Genomic DNA, 19,033 nt, shown 5'->3' on the forward strand with positions numbered 1-19,033 from the left:
TTTTGGATATCAAGAAATCATCAGAAACATGAAATAATACCAACCAGATATATATCTCAAGTTAGAAATCACATCTAACACAATTTTATGGCTTCAAACATCATTATACATCAACCAGAACAAGAAACCAGCCAAGCGAAGATACTCAAACACAAAATGAGCAAACAGTCTTTAGAACCAGCGGTAAAGGATTAACTCGAGTTTTGAGTTGTGACAACTTACAACAAAGTATTACATGTTGAGGCTGATATTCTCAAAGAAAGGACCCTTGGGCAACCCAAAGGGTTCTGATGTCATCTCCGTGGACTTCAGATTAGGATGAAAAAGGAAAGTTTCAAGGTTTGGCAGTGATACAGTAATTCTCAGTTCTTCTTCGAATTTGATGCTAACAGCCCCAAACCTTGTTTCCTACTATTGATGATGAAGCTCTTGTGTCTCACAGTGAGATCCCTACATAAGGTTGCTCCTTTTTTGCTGTTTTTGTAAGCTTAGAAGAACAGAGGGTTCCAAAGTTTGATGGGAGAAGATGGTGCTTCAATCGACCCCCAAACCAGCCTTGTAAACCTGCTCTGATACCAAGTTGTAAATAATAGTAGAGAAAGTAGAGATATAGGGAGGAAGAAGAGGAGGAGGGAGGAGAGAAGAGTTCCAGGAGAATAGACTTCATTGAGTCCACAATCACATTTCAGTTAGTAAATTAAATGTTTTAAACTGAAGTACCAGATAAACCCTTGCAAACATAAGTATTCCCCCATCCGAGTTCTGAATGAATAATTGTTTTTCTGTGCAATATCCTTTTAGATAATATGTCGATTATATCTCCTACAGAATGCAGGTGAAGCCATCAACGCAGCCAGTTGTTGTTTCCATCCCAGTCAGCCATTATGATGGTGAGCCACCATGTCGTTTTCATTCCATCAATGAAATTTTGACCTTCATTTTTAGCTGTTATATTCAATATTATTGTGTCCATTGTGATGGTTTCCATGTAATAAGCATTCTGAAACTACATTGTAGCATAGTGGCCATGGTAAGCAACAGAGGTAAGAATTGCATCTGTACCTGATGATGATAGTATTCACCTTTTCAGAACAATATGGATTCCTTTATAAATTATGCACTATTGTTTTATAATTATCTGGTGATAACCTTTGTTATTCTCAGTCATAGTTCATAAGTGACAGAGCATGTACTTGTAGCTTGTGTTTTCTTCCATTGTGCTTGGAGGGGTCATTCTCTTTGAAACTGTATTGTTTTTTTTTCTCCACAATAGTAGTTTTAACAATAAAATTATTGCGTTAGAAAACACATGCTTGATTCATAATGAGAATTCCCAGCTTTGGGTGAAGTATAGATCAACGTAGCCTTTCTACTACATCTATGAATGCAATTCTTTCTTATACAGTGCTGGAGGACACCTAAAAGCCAGTTCTTATTGTTCAGTGAAGTTTTATTGGATGTGATGATATAGGATATTATACCTATTGAGTTAGAATATTTAATTTAATCATAATTGAAGGGATAACATAGTATTCATTTGTATTCAGTTGCTTATATTTTCACTTTGCAGTTCAGCCTTAATAACATTGTCAACTGTGGATTTCATTTTATGAAGAGTCTGATTTTGTGTTTATGTTTTGCCAGCTTGTGACCAGCTGGTTTTACTCTCCAAATGTACATTCTTACAGATTCAAGCATTGTATTTATATTTTCTTAATTATTCCGATAGAAACATTTGTATTTGTTTCTTTTTATGGATCTGATATGGTTCATTAAACTTAGTATCATTCATATTAATATGGCTTGCATTTTGTTATTTTCCTTCCAGACACTGAATCTGCTAAAGCAGCGAGAAAGCAACTGAAAGCAGCTATCTACTCAGTCCTGTTTGAAATGGATGTTCCTGCTGTTTGTGCCATCAATCAAGTAGGTTATTACTTTTTAACCTTATTATTTGTACTCTTATTTCTTAAGACCAGTCTTTCCTCTTTTCCCCCCTTTTCTTCTTTGATACGTCGAAGATAATTTATTTATTGAGATATATAGCTGGATCGGCAATTCTTTAGAAGCCCTGAGTTAGATTGTGCAAAAAGCGACACCTATTCTCACTTTACTATTAAGAATGTTATGTATATACCAAGGTTCCAGGTTTTAGTTTTGAGCCTGCTTTTGACTAGGTTCAAACCAAAATATTTCGACCGAAACCGAAACTGGACACTTTTTCCAGCAAGTTTTGATGGTGGGTTTTGCAGGCCAAATGCATAAAATGCCAAATTAGGTCCTGAAACTTGTAGAAAACGCTATTGTAGGCCCTAAAGTCTAAACATAGTGAAACCCTTAGATTTTTAAAAATACCCCCAAAATGGTAGTTTGACTTCAGACCCTAGGTTAGTAGTGTATGCTGTTCTCTAATATGGTCAATTCCACACAATTTTTAGTACTAGAACATATAGAATTCAAGTAAAACACTTAAATAAGCATTAGGAATAAATAAACATCAAATTATAAACCATGTCATAAATTATGCCTCATACATGATTTGTTACAAAGAGTCACATATATCGGAGTCAACAATACAAGCAACAAGCCACCCTTGTGCCCATCCTAGTGTCCTAGACTCCTAGAACCAAATAATATTTTAAAAACAGAAAATGAAGTCCCTCTCTGTGAAGTCATAGATCGGGTTACAGTGTCTAACTTGTAAAAAACTGAATGCCAACCGCCAACTATTTATCCTATTTTTGTGCAAAAATTAGTTTTTGGAAAAAGTGATATACCTTCAACTTTGAATCTTGCACAATACTTTCAACCATAGTACTATATCTCGCGATATATCGGTATCTCGGGCCTACCGAGATATCCGAAATATCCGAGATATCGCGCCCCCCACCTAGCAGAAAAATAAACCGACACCGTGAAGCCGTAGATCGCCATTGGTGTCTAACATATATTTAATTCATTACCATCTAAGTCATATTACCCCTAATTATTTCCTATTTTAATTGTAGGAAAATGAATTTTTAAAACCAGAAAAAAAAAAAAAAAAAAATATGGAAAAAATTTCACACCGTGAGGCTATAGATCGGCCTCCGGTGTCTAACATATATTAATATCATCACCATCCAACAAAATTTGTACATAGTCTTTTCAAAAAATAGTTTTAGAGGAATAGAATTTACCTTAAATAGTGGAAAAAAGCTTGGATGATGAGCTTAGATGACCCTCCGATGAGTTTACCGCGAAAAACCGACAACAATGTGCTTGAACAATGGCTAGAGTGTTGGATGAGAGCTTGGAAGAGTGGAAGAATAGGCAAAAGACTGAAATTCCTTAGCAAATGCAGCTCTCGGCGAAATATGGACCGAAATTTGCAAATATTGTATTAAAGCCCCCTTCACGTGACACTTTAAGCCAAAATACCATATTTCGCCGATATCTCACGAGATATCGAGATATTGTCGATATCTCACGAGATATCGTCGATATCTCACGAGATATCGACTAAATATGGTATTTTTTTCATTTCGACCTGATTTCGCATCTCAAGTAAGCTCGAGATATACGAAATTAAGCGATATTTCGCGAAATATCGCGAGATTTTGAACCATGCTTTCAACAACGCAGCAAATTGTTGCTTCGACTGCACTCGTCTACTGCCCAAGTACTTGTTCCAACCTTGTACAATAGTTATTTGGCCAAGAAAGCACCAAAACTGGGTTTCCAAGCTTATGAGTCGAAACTAGGCGAATGAACGAAATGGGTCAAAATTTCGATCCATTTCATTCGAAGGATGGTATTTAAACCATGGTCAAAGTAACGTTTCGGCCAAAATTTCGGCAAAATGAAACATTTGACTGAAATTCGACCATAACCTCAAAATTTCGGTCTAAAAATATGCAATCCATGGTATCACATAGGGCTTTGTTTCGAGCCCTTGCGAAACCAAATATTCCGCACAGTTTCGGAAATTTCGGTGAAACTGTGTACCATATTATGTACTATAGTTAGGGGGTAGTTTAGGAATTCTTTCTTTTATGTATTGTATGTGTAGGTGTATATCTGTACTGATTTATTATAACCAGGGGTATACTTGTCTCTTTTGTTCCCTTTTATTATATATGTACATTACTTAGGGTAGGGCTATCTAACCAAAGCCGTATTGATGTATACATTGAATCTGCCCTTCCCTAACAGTTCGAGTTCTTAGGTGAAACGGTAATGAATATGGTATCAAAGCAAGGAGGTTGAGTGTTTGATTCCTAGGAAGTTCCAAAATCGGGTAAGGGCCGACACTTCTTCTCCCTTGGTGTTGCGGAAGGAAATGCCGCGTGAACTCCACGTGCAAGAACCATAGGATCTTGGGTTGATGTATACATTGATGCTGCCCTTCCCTAACAGTATGAGCTTTTAGGTGAAACTGTAACAAACAAGCTGTGAGCTCTCTTTTCTCTCTGGGCATAGCTCTTCCATGCATCTTTCTCATGGCGGGAATAGAACAACAGGGAATGACTCGGATGACCTGCCCAAGGCTCAAGGGCGAGCCATACGAGAGTGGGTTGATAGACTTCCGTTCCCCTTCTTGGTTTGGGGGCTTTCGGGTCCCTCTCGATCTTATTCATATAAGGGAAGGGGGAAGGAGTCTAATCAGTATTCTCTCTTCTTATTGATGGACTTCCGTTCCCATTCTTGGTTTGGGGGCTTTCGGGTCCCTCTCGATCTTATTCATATAAGGGAAGGGGGAAGGAGTCTAATCAGTATTCTCTCTTCTTATTGATGGCCGTTGCACATGATACAATATTCGCTCTTCTTCTTCTACTTTGATCGTGGTTATTCGACTCTGCTTGTGTAACATGGTATCAGAGAGGGACTGATCAGTCTTGCTTACCTAAAACTGAGTTTTGAGAGTCTCTCTCTGTGGATTCTATCTTTGTTCTGCAGCAACCAATGCTGCCCAGAAAATCAGCAAGATGTGACAACCCTAACCCTAAAATCGATGAGTGTTAGGATTTTGGAAAACCTTGAAAGTGAGATCGATATAGGGAAAGGGGGCTTCAATTGTGTTAGAGTTAGTAGTTCTCATGTCCTAGGGGTATTTCTGGAACTAGTTATTAACTAGTTTCCTTATTATGTAATTTCTTCTTTTTCTTTCTTTTTACCCTTTACCTCCCTAGGGAGGTTGGATGTAATATGTCAAGACATCATATTTGAGTAATATAGGTGTGGAGGGAGATATCCCGAGACACAACTTTCAACCGAGACTCTTTCTCCTCCTTGTTCTTCTCTTCTTCTTCTTCTTCCTCCTTCAACTTCTTCTTCTTCTTCTTCTACTTACACTCTCAATCTCAATCTTAACTTGGTATCAGAGCGCAGGTTTTGAGAGTCGTATCCAATCTCCCTCTCCCTATTTTTTCCTCTCTTTGGAATCCAAGAACATAAGGGATTCCAAGGAAGAGGCTCTTATGTAAACTGCTTGTTGAAGGAGTCTGAAATCGGTTATTTTCAACCTATTCAAGTTAGTGATGCTGCCTCTTGAGCTACTTTGAAGCCCTGATGAAGTTTTGGAGCTCACCCAGCTTTTTCTAGGTTTTCCGCCAGGTTCCTGTTGCAGGTCTTGTATCTCCTTCTCTCGGGCTGTGTTTGGATCATGGAGTAGCTCTTTAAGATCGCTTCTGAGTCTTATTTATGCCCCTTATGCTTGCACTTGATGGATATGAAGCTATTTGGAGCATAACTCATTCTCGTGTGACCTCTGTTTCTGCCCAGGTAAAGCTGAGACTGATATTTGGTTCTTTTTCTTGTACTTTGAGTACAGTAGGCTCTTCTCTTAGTTGAGAAATAATTATGGACATCTTGTTTGAAGTCTTGCAACAGTATTAAGTGTTTTTGTTGCTTGGAAAGTGTGTGGGTAAAGGCTGTTCCAGCCTATGCTATTTTTCTTCCTGCTGGAATTTCTTTTTTTTGTTGTTGGAATCATTTCTTGGGTTGAGTGTGTACTCCCCACTTGTTGTTGGGACCCTTGTGTATGGTCAAGTGTTCCTTTCCTTATACTATGGTTGATTCATCAACATCTGATCTTGGTTCGGCTGATTCACAGCCCACTCCAACAGCTCCTCAGTTGGTTTATGAGAACACCCATCTACAGATATCCTTTGTGCAGCTTGATGGCACTAATTACTTGGACTGGTCACACTCTGTGAAGCTTTCTCTTCGAAGCAAAGGGAAGCTTGGGTATATTACAGGTGCCATTAAAGCCCCAGAGCCCAGTTCACCTACCTATGGAACATGGGAGACAGAAAACTCTACAGTGATGACCTGGTTAATCTTCTCCATGAAACCCGAGATTGGGAGAAGATTTATAAGAAAAGAAACTGCCAAGGCAATCTGGGACAGTGTCGCCCTGACCTTTGACAGAGTGGGTGACTCTACCAAGGTTTATCAGCTCCACCAGAGAATTAACTCAATGAAACAGGGTGACAAGACCATTTCTGAGTACTGTAGTGCTTTTCTTGGTCTTTTGGAGGAGTATGACCACTACAGGGACCTCCAGTTGACTAACCCAGAGGATGAAGCCAAAGTACACAGGACCCTTGAAAAGGAGCGTGTCTTCTCCTTACTTGGTGGTTTGAATCCTAACTATGAGCCAATTAGGCTTCAGATCTTAGGCAGGTTTCCCTTTCCATCTCTTAGTGAGGTCTGTAGTTACTTATAGAGTGAGGAAACTCGACGTACTACTATGGCACCAACATCTGTTCCATCTCTTGAGCGGTCAACCCTCAATATGAGTTCCTTCCGAGACACCAGTGGAGGTGGTAGAGGCCAAGGGCCTAACCGTACTGAAGAAAGAGTAGTGGAGCCAATTGGTGCTAGTGGAGTTGGTCGCGACAGGTTTAAATGTGATCATTGTGGGAGGACAGGACACACCAAGGATAGGTGTTGGTCTCTTCATGGTCGCCCTCCTGGCACTCGTGGTTGTGGTGGCCGTAGAGGGGGAGCTAGAGCACATTCTGTGATGACTGAGACAGATGCTCTACAGGATGACTCCACTTTGGTAGATGTGGTGTTTCGCAGGGTTATGTCACAACTGAGCACATCTTCTGCATCCACAGTGGCCAGTTCTTCCTCATCCTCAGCTTTACAGGTCTCCACCTCAGCTTCTACTGCAGCCCAGTCTTGGGTCATTGATTCTGGTGCCACTGACCACATGACTGGTACGTCCCATTAATATGATTCTTATACCATTTGTTTTGGTAATGACAAGGTTAGGGTAGCCGATGGTTCCCTTTCCTCCATCTCTAGTAAGGACAGTATCCCTGTTACACCGTCTATTTCTCTTACTTCTGTCCTTCATGTCCCTAACCTTACTCTTAATCTTTTATCTGTGAGTCACTTGACTAAATCTCTGAATTGTTGTGTCACCTTTTATCCTTCTCATTGTCTTTTTCAGGATTTGGTGACGAAGAGGATTATTAGTAGTGGACGTGAGGAACAAGGCCTATATCTTTTTGACCCTTTTTTGCCCACAACTCAGTCCTATCTATGTGGACGTGATGATAGTAGTTCTGTGGAGTCTGTTATGTTATGGCACCGCCGTCTTGGCCATCCATCTTTTATTGTAATGAGGAAACAATTGCCTCACTTATTTTCTTTTGTTGATTCTTCTCATATTTTTCAATGTGAACCATGTATGTTTGCCAAACATTGTCGTTCCTCTTATCCATATCATGGTAATAGAACTGCTGTTCCCTTTCATATTGTGCATACGGATGTTTGGGGACCTTCTCCTACTACTTCCTTATTTGGCTATCGTTACTTTGTGTCATTTATTGATGATTTTTCTCGTGCTACTTGGACTGTTCTCATGAAGCATAAGAGTGATGTTTGTGATGCATTTAAAACCTTTTATCAGATGATTCTTACTCAGTTTGACACGATTCAAAATTGTTCGGTCCGATAAAGGGGGTGAATACATGTTTGGTGGCCTCCAAACCTTCTTTTCTAATAATGGCATTATCCATCAGCTAGCGTGTGTTGACACACCCCAACAAAATGGGGTTGCTGAGAGGAAAAATTGCCATTTATTGGAGGTCACCCGCAGTCTCTTGTTGGCATGAATGTCCCCAAGACCTTCTGGTCTGCTGCCCTTCTCACAGCTTCTTTTCTCATCAACCGCATGCCAACCAAATTTCTTGATTTCAAATCTCCCTTGGACATTTTATCTCCCAAGGTTTCTGCTTTCTCTCTTCCTCCTAGAGTCTTTGGTTATGTCTGTTATGTGCATGTTAACAAATTTGCTCGCACTAAACTTGACTTTAAAGCCCTCAAGTGTCTATTCCTTGGGTATTCTTCTACTACTAAAGCTTACAAGTGCTATCACCCTTCTTCTCGTCGGTGCATTATTTCCAAGGATGTCACCTTCCTTGAATCTATTCCTTTCTTTGCTCCTTCTCAACATCCTCTTCAGGGGGAGCATTGTGGAAGTGAACAGGCTGCTGATTATCTTCACTCTCCTCTTCCTATCTCCCCTTTTATGTTTGATATTGGAACACACAAGACTGTGGAGACTGTGGATGTGGGTAATATGGGTGATCAATCATAATTAGGTGTGAATACAGAATTGGTGGTTGAGAATGATTCTGGTAAGGAGAAAGATTACCACATTACCTACAAAAAGGGTGAAGGCTTGCATAACAGAGAAAAGCAGATCTACCAAGAGTCCTCTTTGGATCCTGATCCGCATCCTCCTCAATCAGGTGACACTCATTCTCCTCCATCTGATTTAGAGCTTCCTATTGTTGTTAGAAAAGGGAAAAGAGCTTGTACTAATCCTATAGCCCAGTTTGTCTCCTATAATGCTCTTTCTTCTATAAGTATTGCCTTTATTACTGCTCTCTCTACAGCTTCTATTCCCAGGAATGTTACTGATGCTATGTCTGACCCAAAGTGGAGACAAGCTATGTTTGAGGAGATGATGGCTCTTGAGAAGAATGGTACTTGGCAGTTGGTAGATCCTCCTAAGGGACGTGTCCCTGTTGGATGCAGACGGGTCTATACAATCAAGTATAAATCCGATGGTACTGTTGAAAGATACAAAGCAAGGTTAGTAGCCAAAGGGTACAGTCAGGTCTATAGGATTGATTATTAGGAGACATTTGCTCCAGTAGCTAAGCACAACTCCATAAGAGTTCTTTTATCTCTGACTGCCAATAAAGATTGGCCTCTATATCAGTTAGATGTGAAGAATGCCTTTCTTCATGGTGACTTGGAAGAGGAAGTGTACATGCAACCCCCACCGGGCTTCAAAGTACCCTCAGCTGAAGGGAAGGTGTACCTCCTCAAGAAGGCACTATATGGGCTCAAACAATCTCCAAGGGCATGGTACCATCACAACTCTCATTGTTTATGTTGATGATATTTTAGTCACTGGAGATGATATGGCTGAGATAGATAAACTGAAAAGCTACTTGGCTAAACAGTTTGAAATCAAAGATCTGGGCCCCTTTGAAGTATTTCTTAGGCATTGAAGTATCAAGGACCAAGAAAGGAATCAACATATGTCAACGAATGTTTGTGCTTGATTTGTTGACAGAGACAGGGATGTTAGGATGTAAACCAACAAGTTCTTCTATTGAGCAGAATCACAAACTAGGAGAAGATTGTGGTTCTCCTCTTGTTGATGCGGGAAAGTACCAGAGGCTAGTTGGGTAGCTTATTTACCTTTCTATGACACGCCCAGATATCTCCTATGCAGTGGGAGTAGTGAGCCAATTTATGCATGCCCCCAAGAGTGGTCACTTAGATGTTGTGTATCGTATTCTGAGATATTTGAAATCATGCCCAGGGAAAGGTTTGTTGTATGCCAGGCACAACCACCTGAGAGTGGAAGGCTTTACTGATGCTGATTGGGCTGGCTCCATCACAGACAGGAGGTCTACCTCCGGCTACTGTACCTTTGTGGGAGGTAACTTGGTTACAGGAAGAAGCAAAAAACAGCCGGTTGTAGCTAGATCCAGTGCCGAAGCAGAATTTAGAGCTATGGCTCATGGAGTGTGTGAACTTATATGGTTGAAAAGACTTGTTCAGGAATTGGGTTTTGGCACTGCAGGTCCTATGAGGCTTTACTGTGATAACAGGGCTGCCATCAGTATTGCCCACAATCCTGTACAACATGACAGAACCAAGCACATTGAAGTGGATCGACACTTCATCAAGGAGAAGATTGACTCTGGCTGTATTTGCACTCCTTTTGTTAAGACTGGTGATCAACTAGCTGACATCTTCACCAAGGCCCTTGCCTCTCCTCAGTTTGGCTCTCTTCTATGCAAGCTGGGAATGCATGATATTCATTCTCCATCTTGAGGGGAGTATTAGAGTTATTAGTTATCATGTCCTAGGGGTATTTCTGGAACTAGATATTAACTAGTTTCCTTATTATGTAATTTTTTCTTTTTCTTTCTTTTTACCCTTTACCTCCCTAGGGAGGTTGGATGTAATATGTCAAGACATCATATTTGAGTAATATAGGTGTGGAGGGAGATATCCCGAGACACAACTTACAACCGAGACTCTTTCTCCTCCTTGTTCTTCTCTTCTTCTTCTTCTTCTACTTACACTCTCAATCTCAATCTTAACTAATTGTTGATGTAGACTTGTGATAGATGCTGTCCAGGACTGCTAGAATGGATCTCCAATACAAACAACCAATCTCCATTAATAATGATACTTGATCTTCAAGAGGGAGAGAAACTCCAAAAATCGCAGAAGCAAAAAAGGCAGCAGCTATTGCAAAAAGGAACTTTTTTATATCATCGGGTATGATGGAGGGCAGCAACTAGATCATTCGATCACCTCATTAGTGCTGCCCTTTAAGCAAGGTAAAAAACCAGAAAAAAAGAAGAAGAAGAGGCCGAGAGAAAAAAGAAGAAGAAGAAGAAGAAGAAGAAGAAGAGAGAGAGAAACAATGGGGGGGGGTGTCCTGTTACGTGACTATTTAGCTTTCCTATTTTCTTGCTTAAAAATAAGTCCGTTGTAGGTAACGGCTATGAGTGGAGTCCAAGTCTTTTGTAAGTCCTTTTATTTTTCTATAGCCTATTTTGTAGGAGAAGTGCTGCCACCTCTTAGAGAGGTAGTTGTAGTTGAACGTTGTGGGAGTCTATAAATGACTCGGCCAATAATGTAGGAGTATGAATTTTATCCAATTAACAAGCTATTGTGGAGGTTAGTTTCCCTCGAAGAAACTGCATTCTATCTTCTTGTTCTCATCTTATCTATCACCATAGGTAGGAATAAGAACAAGGGCTGTTATCGTGAGCTATCCTTCTCGGCTCAAGACTCGGTCCAAGGGAGCTTGGATTCATTTACAAGGATCACTCGATCTCACACCCGTGCTCATAACAAAGTGGTATCCGAGCCAGACATGGCTGAACAACGCTTGGATCGCTTGGAGGCCGAGTTGGGGAGTCTTGCAGCTGCGCAAGACAAGAAATTTACGGAGATGATGGAATCGATGCAACACTTATTTGCAGCTGTCGACACGAGGCTGGATAACATGATGCAGGGTGAGTCTTCTCACAACCAACCACAGAGAAATGGAGGTCGCAACCGTACTGTCCAGAATTCTGAGGCAAGCAATGGAACCGTGGGTACGTATCTTCCTAAAATGGTGAAGATAGATTTTCCTAAATTTAATGGACAAGAGGATCCAACAAGTTGGATTTTGTCGTGCCGATCAATTTTTTGATTTTCACCGAACAACCGACGAAGAGCGAGTTCCACTGGCGTCCTTCAATTTGGAAGGTGATGCTCAGGTATGGTTCCAGCTAATTAAAGAAGAGCAAGGAACAATCACATGGTCGGCTTTCAAAGAGGCACTTCACATGAGGTATGGCCCCACCCTATATCAGGATTTTTTTGTGGATCTAACTAAGTTGCAGCAAACAGGAACGGTTAGAGACTATCAAACCCAGTTCGAAAGGCTGCTAATTCGAGCAGGTCGACTCACGCAAGAGCAACAGGTTGGGTGTTTTATTAGTGGCTTGAAGGATGATTTGATGGTCGATGTCCAAGCTTGCAAGCCTGTTACCCTGTCGGCTGCGATAGGTTTGGCTCGATTGTACGAGGCTCGCAAGCAGTCTACTAAACAATTATCCGCTTCTGGAGACAGCAGCTCAGTGATGCCGATTAGGAAACTATCTCCGACGGAATTAAGTGAACGTCGAGCTAAAGGTTTATGCTTCAATTGCAATGAGAAATTTGGCCCTAACCATCATTGCAAAAAGCTATTCCTTATTGAAGGGAGCTGGTCAGATGATGAAGATGCCGAACCGGATGAGACCGAGTTGGACAAAGGATGAGGGAGATGAGATTCCCTCCTCACCCTTGAGGACAAGGGTGTAATTTAGAGGGGAGGAATGTTATGTGACTATTTAGCTTTCCTATTTTCTTGCTTAAAAATAAGTCCGTTGTAGGTAACGGCTATGAGTGGAGTCCAAGTCTTTTGTAAGTCCTTTTATTTTGCTATAACCTATTTTGTAGGAGAAGTGCTGCCACCTCTTAGAGAGGTAGTTGTAGTTGAACGTTAGTCTATAAATGACTCGGCCAATAATGTAGGAGTATGAATTTTATCCAATTAACAAGCTATTGTGGAGGTTAGTTTCCCTCGAAGAAACTGCATTCTATCTTCTTGTTCTCATCTTATCTATCACCATAGGTAGGAATAAGAACAAGGGCTGTTATCATGAGCTATCCTTCTCGGCTCAAGACTCAGTCCAAGGGAGCTTGGATTCATTTACAAGGATCACTCGATCTCACACCCGTGCTCATAACATGTCCTGTAACCTAGATCAGATGAATTGGCTCTGATACCATGTTATCACAATAATTAGAATGCAATGCTTGACTGATCAAAATAGATCAGACAGGCTCTCTCTTTATAATGAAGGAAAAATTACAATAGAACAGAATTGCCCCTACTCTAGCAGACTCTTACAAAGAGAGTCAACAGTACATAATTAAACCGAAAACAAAAAACCCAAAAGACCAGAATATCCCCACGGTATTCTGGTGTACATAATCCAACAATTTTCTATCCAACTCTATTTGGATGGTAGGGCAGGGCAACGTGTTGTTTTGGTTGGACGATTGATTAGGGAGGGCCCTCTTATTGATCATGTGGATGGTGCAATTAATGTGGATCTGGACCTCTGGGTCAGGGATGCCCTTAACAAAGTGGGTGAGTGGAATCAAGGCATCTTAGACATTATTGACAATCAGCAGATTCGTGAAAAAATTGTTAACAGTAATAATTTGTTATCGGACAGAATAGACATTCTTGTATGGAAGCTGGCTTCTTATAGTATTTTCTCCATTAAGTCAGCCTGGAATGTGGTTCGCACCAGATCTCCTTTGATTCCTTATGCTTTCTGGATCTGGAACAAGTCTATGCCAACAAATATTGCCCTTTTCACTTAGCAGATGATGAATGGCAATATTCCTACAAATGATATTTTGATGAAAGTAGGGATTCCTCTGGTGTCTAAATGCTTATGTTGCAAGCATCTGTGGACAGAAACAACTTCACATATTCTTGCAGTGGGTGGCATGGCATCCAAGGTTTGGAATTACTTTGGTAGATTGTTGGATGTGGAAGTGCTACATTTCCAAGAGGTAAGAGCTAGAATTCTTTTTTGGCACTCCCAAGCGTATATGTGATTATATTAGAGGTGTTGTCCCCTCTTTCATTGTTTGGGAACTTTGGAAGGAAAGGAATAATCGTCGTCATAGATCAGAGGTGAGAATGGCAGCGACAATTATCCAAAAGATTAAGGATTGGATGAGAGAAATTCACCTCCCATCTAAATTTAAGAAGCATCCGACTATGAAAGACAAGCTAGTGCTTCAAATCTTGCAGGTTGGATTTCTGGTTTGTTCATAGAAAAGGCCCCAACCCATTTATTGGTGTCTCCCCTTTAATTTTGTAAAGCTTAATATGGATGGAGCAAGTCAAGGTAACCCAGGTGCAGGTATAGGTGGGGGCATTATCAAGGACTCTTATGGCAACTTAATAGGGGCGTTTGCAAACAATTATTGTGTATGCACAAACTCGGTGGCCGAGATGAGAGCTCTCTTGGTTGGTTTGCGCATGTGTGCAAACTTTGGTTTTATAGGATGTCATGTTAGTTCGGATTCTATGGCCATCATTAGATTTATGTCACTTAGGAATTGCCTTTGTGGAGTTGTTGGTACTGGTTTCAGGAAGTTCTCTCTTTGGTTGATTCTCTCGGTGTAAATTTGTCTTTTTCGTTTCGGGAGAGTAACCGCGCAGCTGATTCCTTGACCAACTATGCTTGTTTTACATTGGCTAACTCATTGTTTCTTGGAGGGCAAGACATTCCTCGGAATATTAGGAGAATTTTGTGAGAGGATAAAGCTGGTCTTCCAGTTTTCAGAATGTAACCTATTATTGGCTCAGGTGGTTTATTTTCTTTGGAGTGAGCATGAGTGCTTTCGGGTTGGGGTAAGGCAGGTTATTTCCCCCCTCCCCCTTTTGTATTTTTTTTTTTTTTGAAACCACCTGTGAGAAGAACCAGGGAAACCAGCGGGAGATCGGTTGCAGCAGGATTAATACAATGAAAGAACAAAAATTAAATAACTCAAACTCTTTTATTGCTATTTTCTGTTTACATATGAAGGAGAACATAAAAGGATAAGAAAAAGAAGAAAGGGATTTAGAAGGGGGAATAGGATCAGCCATCTCAGCCCATCATCCTCTCACCCACGGTATCTCACCGTTGCCGCATCTCACAGCTTCATCAATAGCTATTTTCTCTTCAATCTGTGTCTCCTTTTCTGTTCAGCCGCATATTTATTTATAATAACCCAATTGCAAAGCAACCCAATCCTAATATAAGTAAGAAACTAATTAATAAAACCTATAAAATAGAAATTAGACTCTAACTAGGACTCGTAACAGAACTAGGATTCCCAATTAGGATTACAACTCAAATAGGAAACTAAATAAGTGTCTAATAATAAAGATAACACCAAAAATCAACTCCTTAAGCCAGAACTCCATATGAGCCCCCAAATCATTGTTCATGTGAACAGTAATTTATTTTTCTTTCTTTTGTTGGTCTTCTTCATGCTTCGATCTACATCACTTGGTTTCCAAGCGAAGGAGTAAACTAGGGCACCTGACAATGTTGCTTCAGATAGTCCCATAGTTCGTTAGACACATGCTCCTACTACTACACATAAAGAAAAGCTCCCATTAGGTGGGGGTGAGGTAAAGTGCTATCATTGCTACATTTATGGCCACTTCGCCAAGTTGTACCCTTAACGTCCAAAAAATTTCTATTGTATCAGCCATTGAAGTAAATCTGGAAACAGAGTATTATGATGGACTCCCTTCTGCAAAGGAGGAGGAAGAGCAACCAGCTAATGATGATGACTAGGAACGTCATGGAACTCCTGTCTTGTGCTTGGTCCCAGCGACTGTGGTAAGTGTGTACAATACAGATGAACTCCTCAAGGAACTTGACACTACAGTGGACTTTGAGATAGTGGATATCGAAGACACAACTAAAGTCGATTCTATGGACACAACATTCAAGTGTGCATCTGATCTAGAAGTTGGACACAGAGTTTGTCACTCCACTTGAGTATTTTGAATAAAGGACTCCTCACCTTGAAGACTATATTACCACTTCGAGAGTTGCCAGAGTTTTGCTATGGGTTTAAACAGGAGATTCTCCATACAAAGCTGATTCATCTAATGTCTAAAATTCAAAGTCGAGTTTATTTTAATCCTAGGAGAGCTGATGTAGATTGATGGAGGAGGAAGAGAAGAAAGAGCTAGCCAGTCAGCCCATCAAGCCCAGTTATTGGTCCATTTTGTGGGCTAGATTTAAGCCCATTGATGCAGGTTAATCACCAAAACTGGGCTTATTTCCTTAGAAATATGGCTAGGGTTGTGTTATGGACATGTTGGGCCTTTGGTCCCATGAGTTTTCTATGTAATAGGCCACTTTTATGGGCCTAAGTAGGGGTACATAGGTTGCATACGGGATTAGTCCTATACTTAATTTATTTTCATGTTTTAAATTGAACCGGTCCAAAACTAGTTTGAACCAGTGGTTCAATTTAAGTGATTTAAATCCCCTATTTTATTAATTATGTTTTCTTTTTATTTTTGGGTCCACACCTCTCCACGATTTCTAAAGAGGGTGTGTTTTGTAATTAGAGTAAGCCTGGGATTTTGGGGTTTCCTATTCTTAGGCTGCATAGGAATTTAGGCCCTTGGCCATTATAAATAAAGGCAAACCGTGAGGCTCCTCTTTACCTCACTGTTTTAGAAAATTCTGCTCAAGCTGCTCTGCAACTTTGCTCTCTCCCTTGGAGATTGTCTTGTGTTTGATCAAGGCTGGTGGGATTGGTGTTTGAGTTGGGATTTGGATTAGGGAAGCAAGAGAGAAAGGAAGGAGATGTTGGAGAAGGAAGAAGAAGAAGAAGAAGACAAGGAGGAGAAGAAGAGTGTATTTCGGTGGAATAAGTTATGTGTGAGAGAAAGCTCTCCACACCTATATTACTTCATCATTAATAGACTTTGAGAATATTACATACACCTCCCTAGGGAGGTAAAAGATAAGAAAGGTAAACAATAGAAAATACACAATAGGGCAACTAGATATAAGACTAGTTCCCAAACTACCTTTATCACATGAGTTCTAACAACTCTAACGCTCCCCCTCAAGCTGGAGAATAAATGTCATGCATTCCCAGCTTGCACAGGAGAGTACCAAACTAAACAAAGGTCAGAGCCTTGGTGAAGATATCCGCTAGTTGGTCACCAGTCTTCACAAAAGGAGTACAAAGGCAGCCAGAGTCTATCTTTTCCTTGATAAAGTGTTGATCCACTTCAATGTGCTTGGTCCGGTCATGTTGCACTGGATTGTGGACAATACTGATGGCTGCCTTGTTATCATAGTAGAGTCTCATAGGGCCTTCAGTGTCAAATCCCAGTTCCTGAACAAGCCTTTTCAACCATATAAGTTCACACACTCCATGAGCCATAGCTCTAAATTCTGCCTCTGCACAGGATCTGCCTACAACATGCTGTTTTTCGCTTTAGTGAAGCCTTCCACTCTCAAGTTAGATCTCTTGTCTGTAATGGATCCAGCCTAATCGGCATTAGTGAAGCCTTCCACTCTCAAGTGATTGTGTCTTGTATACAACAATCCTTTCCCTGGAGAAGACTTCAAATATCTGAGAATGCGATACACAGTGTCCAAGTGGCCACTCTTGGGGGTATGCATGAATTGGCTCACCACTCCTACAGCATAAGAGATATCAGGCTGTGTCATAGAGAGGTAAATAAGCTTCCCCAGCCTTTGGTACTTTCCCGCATCAACAAGAGAAGGACCACAACCTTCTCCTAGTTTATGATTTTGCTCTATAGGAGAACTTGCTGGTTTGCAGCCTAACATCCCTGTCTCTGTCAGCAAATTAAGCACAAACTTCCGTTGACATATGTTGATTCCTCTCTTGGTCCTTGATACTTCAATGCCTAAGAAATACTTCAAGGGACCCATATCTTTGATTTCAAACTATTGAGCCAAGTAGATTTTCAGTTTATCTATCTTACCCATATCATCTTCAGTGACTACAATATCATCAACATAGACAATAAGGGCTGTGATGGTACCATTGCCCCGTTTGGTAAAGAGAGTGTGGTCAGCTTGACTCTGGGAATATCCATTCTTCAGAATAGCCTGTTGGAAGCGCACAAACCATGCCTTTGGTGACTGTTTGAGTCCATATAGTGCCTTCTTGAGGAGACACACCTTCCCTTTAGCTGAAGGTATTTTGAATCCTGGTGGGGTTTGTATGTATACTTCCTCTTCCAAGCCACCATGAAGAAAGGCATTCTTCATATCTAACTGATATAATGGTCAATCTTTATTGGCAGCCTATAAAAAAAGAACTCTTATAGAGTTGTGGTTAGCCACAGGAGCAAATGTCTTCTGATAGTCAATCCCATAGACTTGACTGTATCCCTTGGCTACGAACCTTATTTTGTATCTCTCAACAGTACCATCAGATTTATACTTGATTGTATAGACCCATCTGCATCCAACTGGGACACGTCCCTTGGGAATTGCTAAGTACCATTCTTTTCAAGAGCCATCATCTCCTCAGACATAGCTTGTCTCCACTTCGGGTCAGACATAGCATCAGCAACATTCCTGGCAATAGAAGCTATACAGAGAGCAGCAATAAAGGCAAGACCTGTAGGAGAAAGAGTATCATAGGAAACAAACTGGGCTATAGGATTAGTACAAGCTCTTTTCCCCTTTGTAACAGCAATGGGAAGGTCTAAATCAGATGGAGGAGAAGGGATATCACCTGATTGAGGAGAATAAATCTCAGGATGTGGAGGAGAAGGGATATTACTTGATTGGCAGGTCCTCTTTCCTTTATTATGCAAGCCTTCACCTCTCTTGTATTTAATGTGGTAATCCTTCTCCTTACCAGAACCATTGTCAACAACTAATTCTGTATTCACATTCACATCCACATCCACAACCCTGTGCTTTCCAATATTAAGCATAAAGGGAGAGATAGGTAGACGATAATGAAGGAAATCAGCAGCCTGTTCCCTTCCACAATTCTCCCCTTAAAGAGGATGCTGAGATGGTGCAAAGAAAGGGACAGACTCAAGGAAAATGACATCTTTGGAGGTTAGGCACCGGCGAGAAGATGGGTGATAACAATTGTAACCTTTGGTAGTAGAAGAGTACCCAAGAAAGAGACACTTGAGAGCTGTGGGATTAAGTTTAGTATGATGTGAGTTGTTAACATGTACATAACAAGCACAGCCAAAGACTTTAGGAGGAAGAAAGAAAGCAGAAACCTGTGGAGATAAGATTTCTAAGGGAGATTTGAAATCAAGAAGTTTGGTAGGCATGCGATTAATGAGAAAGGAAGCAGTGAGAAGAGCTGTAGACCAGAAGATCTTGAGAACATGCATGCCAAACAA

General features: G+C 40.7%; 1 protein-coding gene across 1 annotated transcript in view; it reads left to right on the forward strand.

Annotated features, from left to right (window-relative positions):
- Nucleotides 1–739: 739 nt before the first annotated feature.
- The window catches only part of LOC122647752 (actin-related protein 8-like), a 68,978-nt gene continuing 50,684 nt past the window's right edge, over nt 740–19,033 (forward strand). Inside the window, exons 1-2 of the mRNA XM_043841080.1 lie at nt 740–890; nt 1,829–1,926. Of these exons, the coding sequence (XP_043697015.1) occupies nt 830–890; nt 1,829–1,926 (159 nt within the window). The 5' untranslated portion in view covers nt 740–829. The remainder of the gene's footprint in view (nt 891–1,828; nt 1,927–19,033) is intronic.

Source organism: Telopea speciosissima, unplaced genomic scaffold (assembly GCF_018873765.1).
Source record: "Telopea speciosissima isolate NSW1024214 ecotype Mountain lineage unplaced genomic scaffold, Tspe_v1 Tspe_v1.0139, whole genome shotgun sequence".
Classification (NCBI taxonomy): domain Eukaryota; kingdom Viridiplantae; phylum Streptophyta; class Magnoliopsida; order Proteales; family Proteaceae; genus Telopea; species Telopea speciosissima.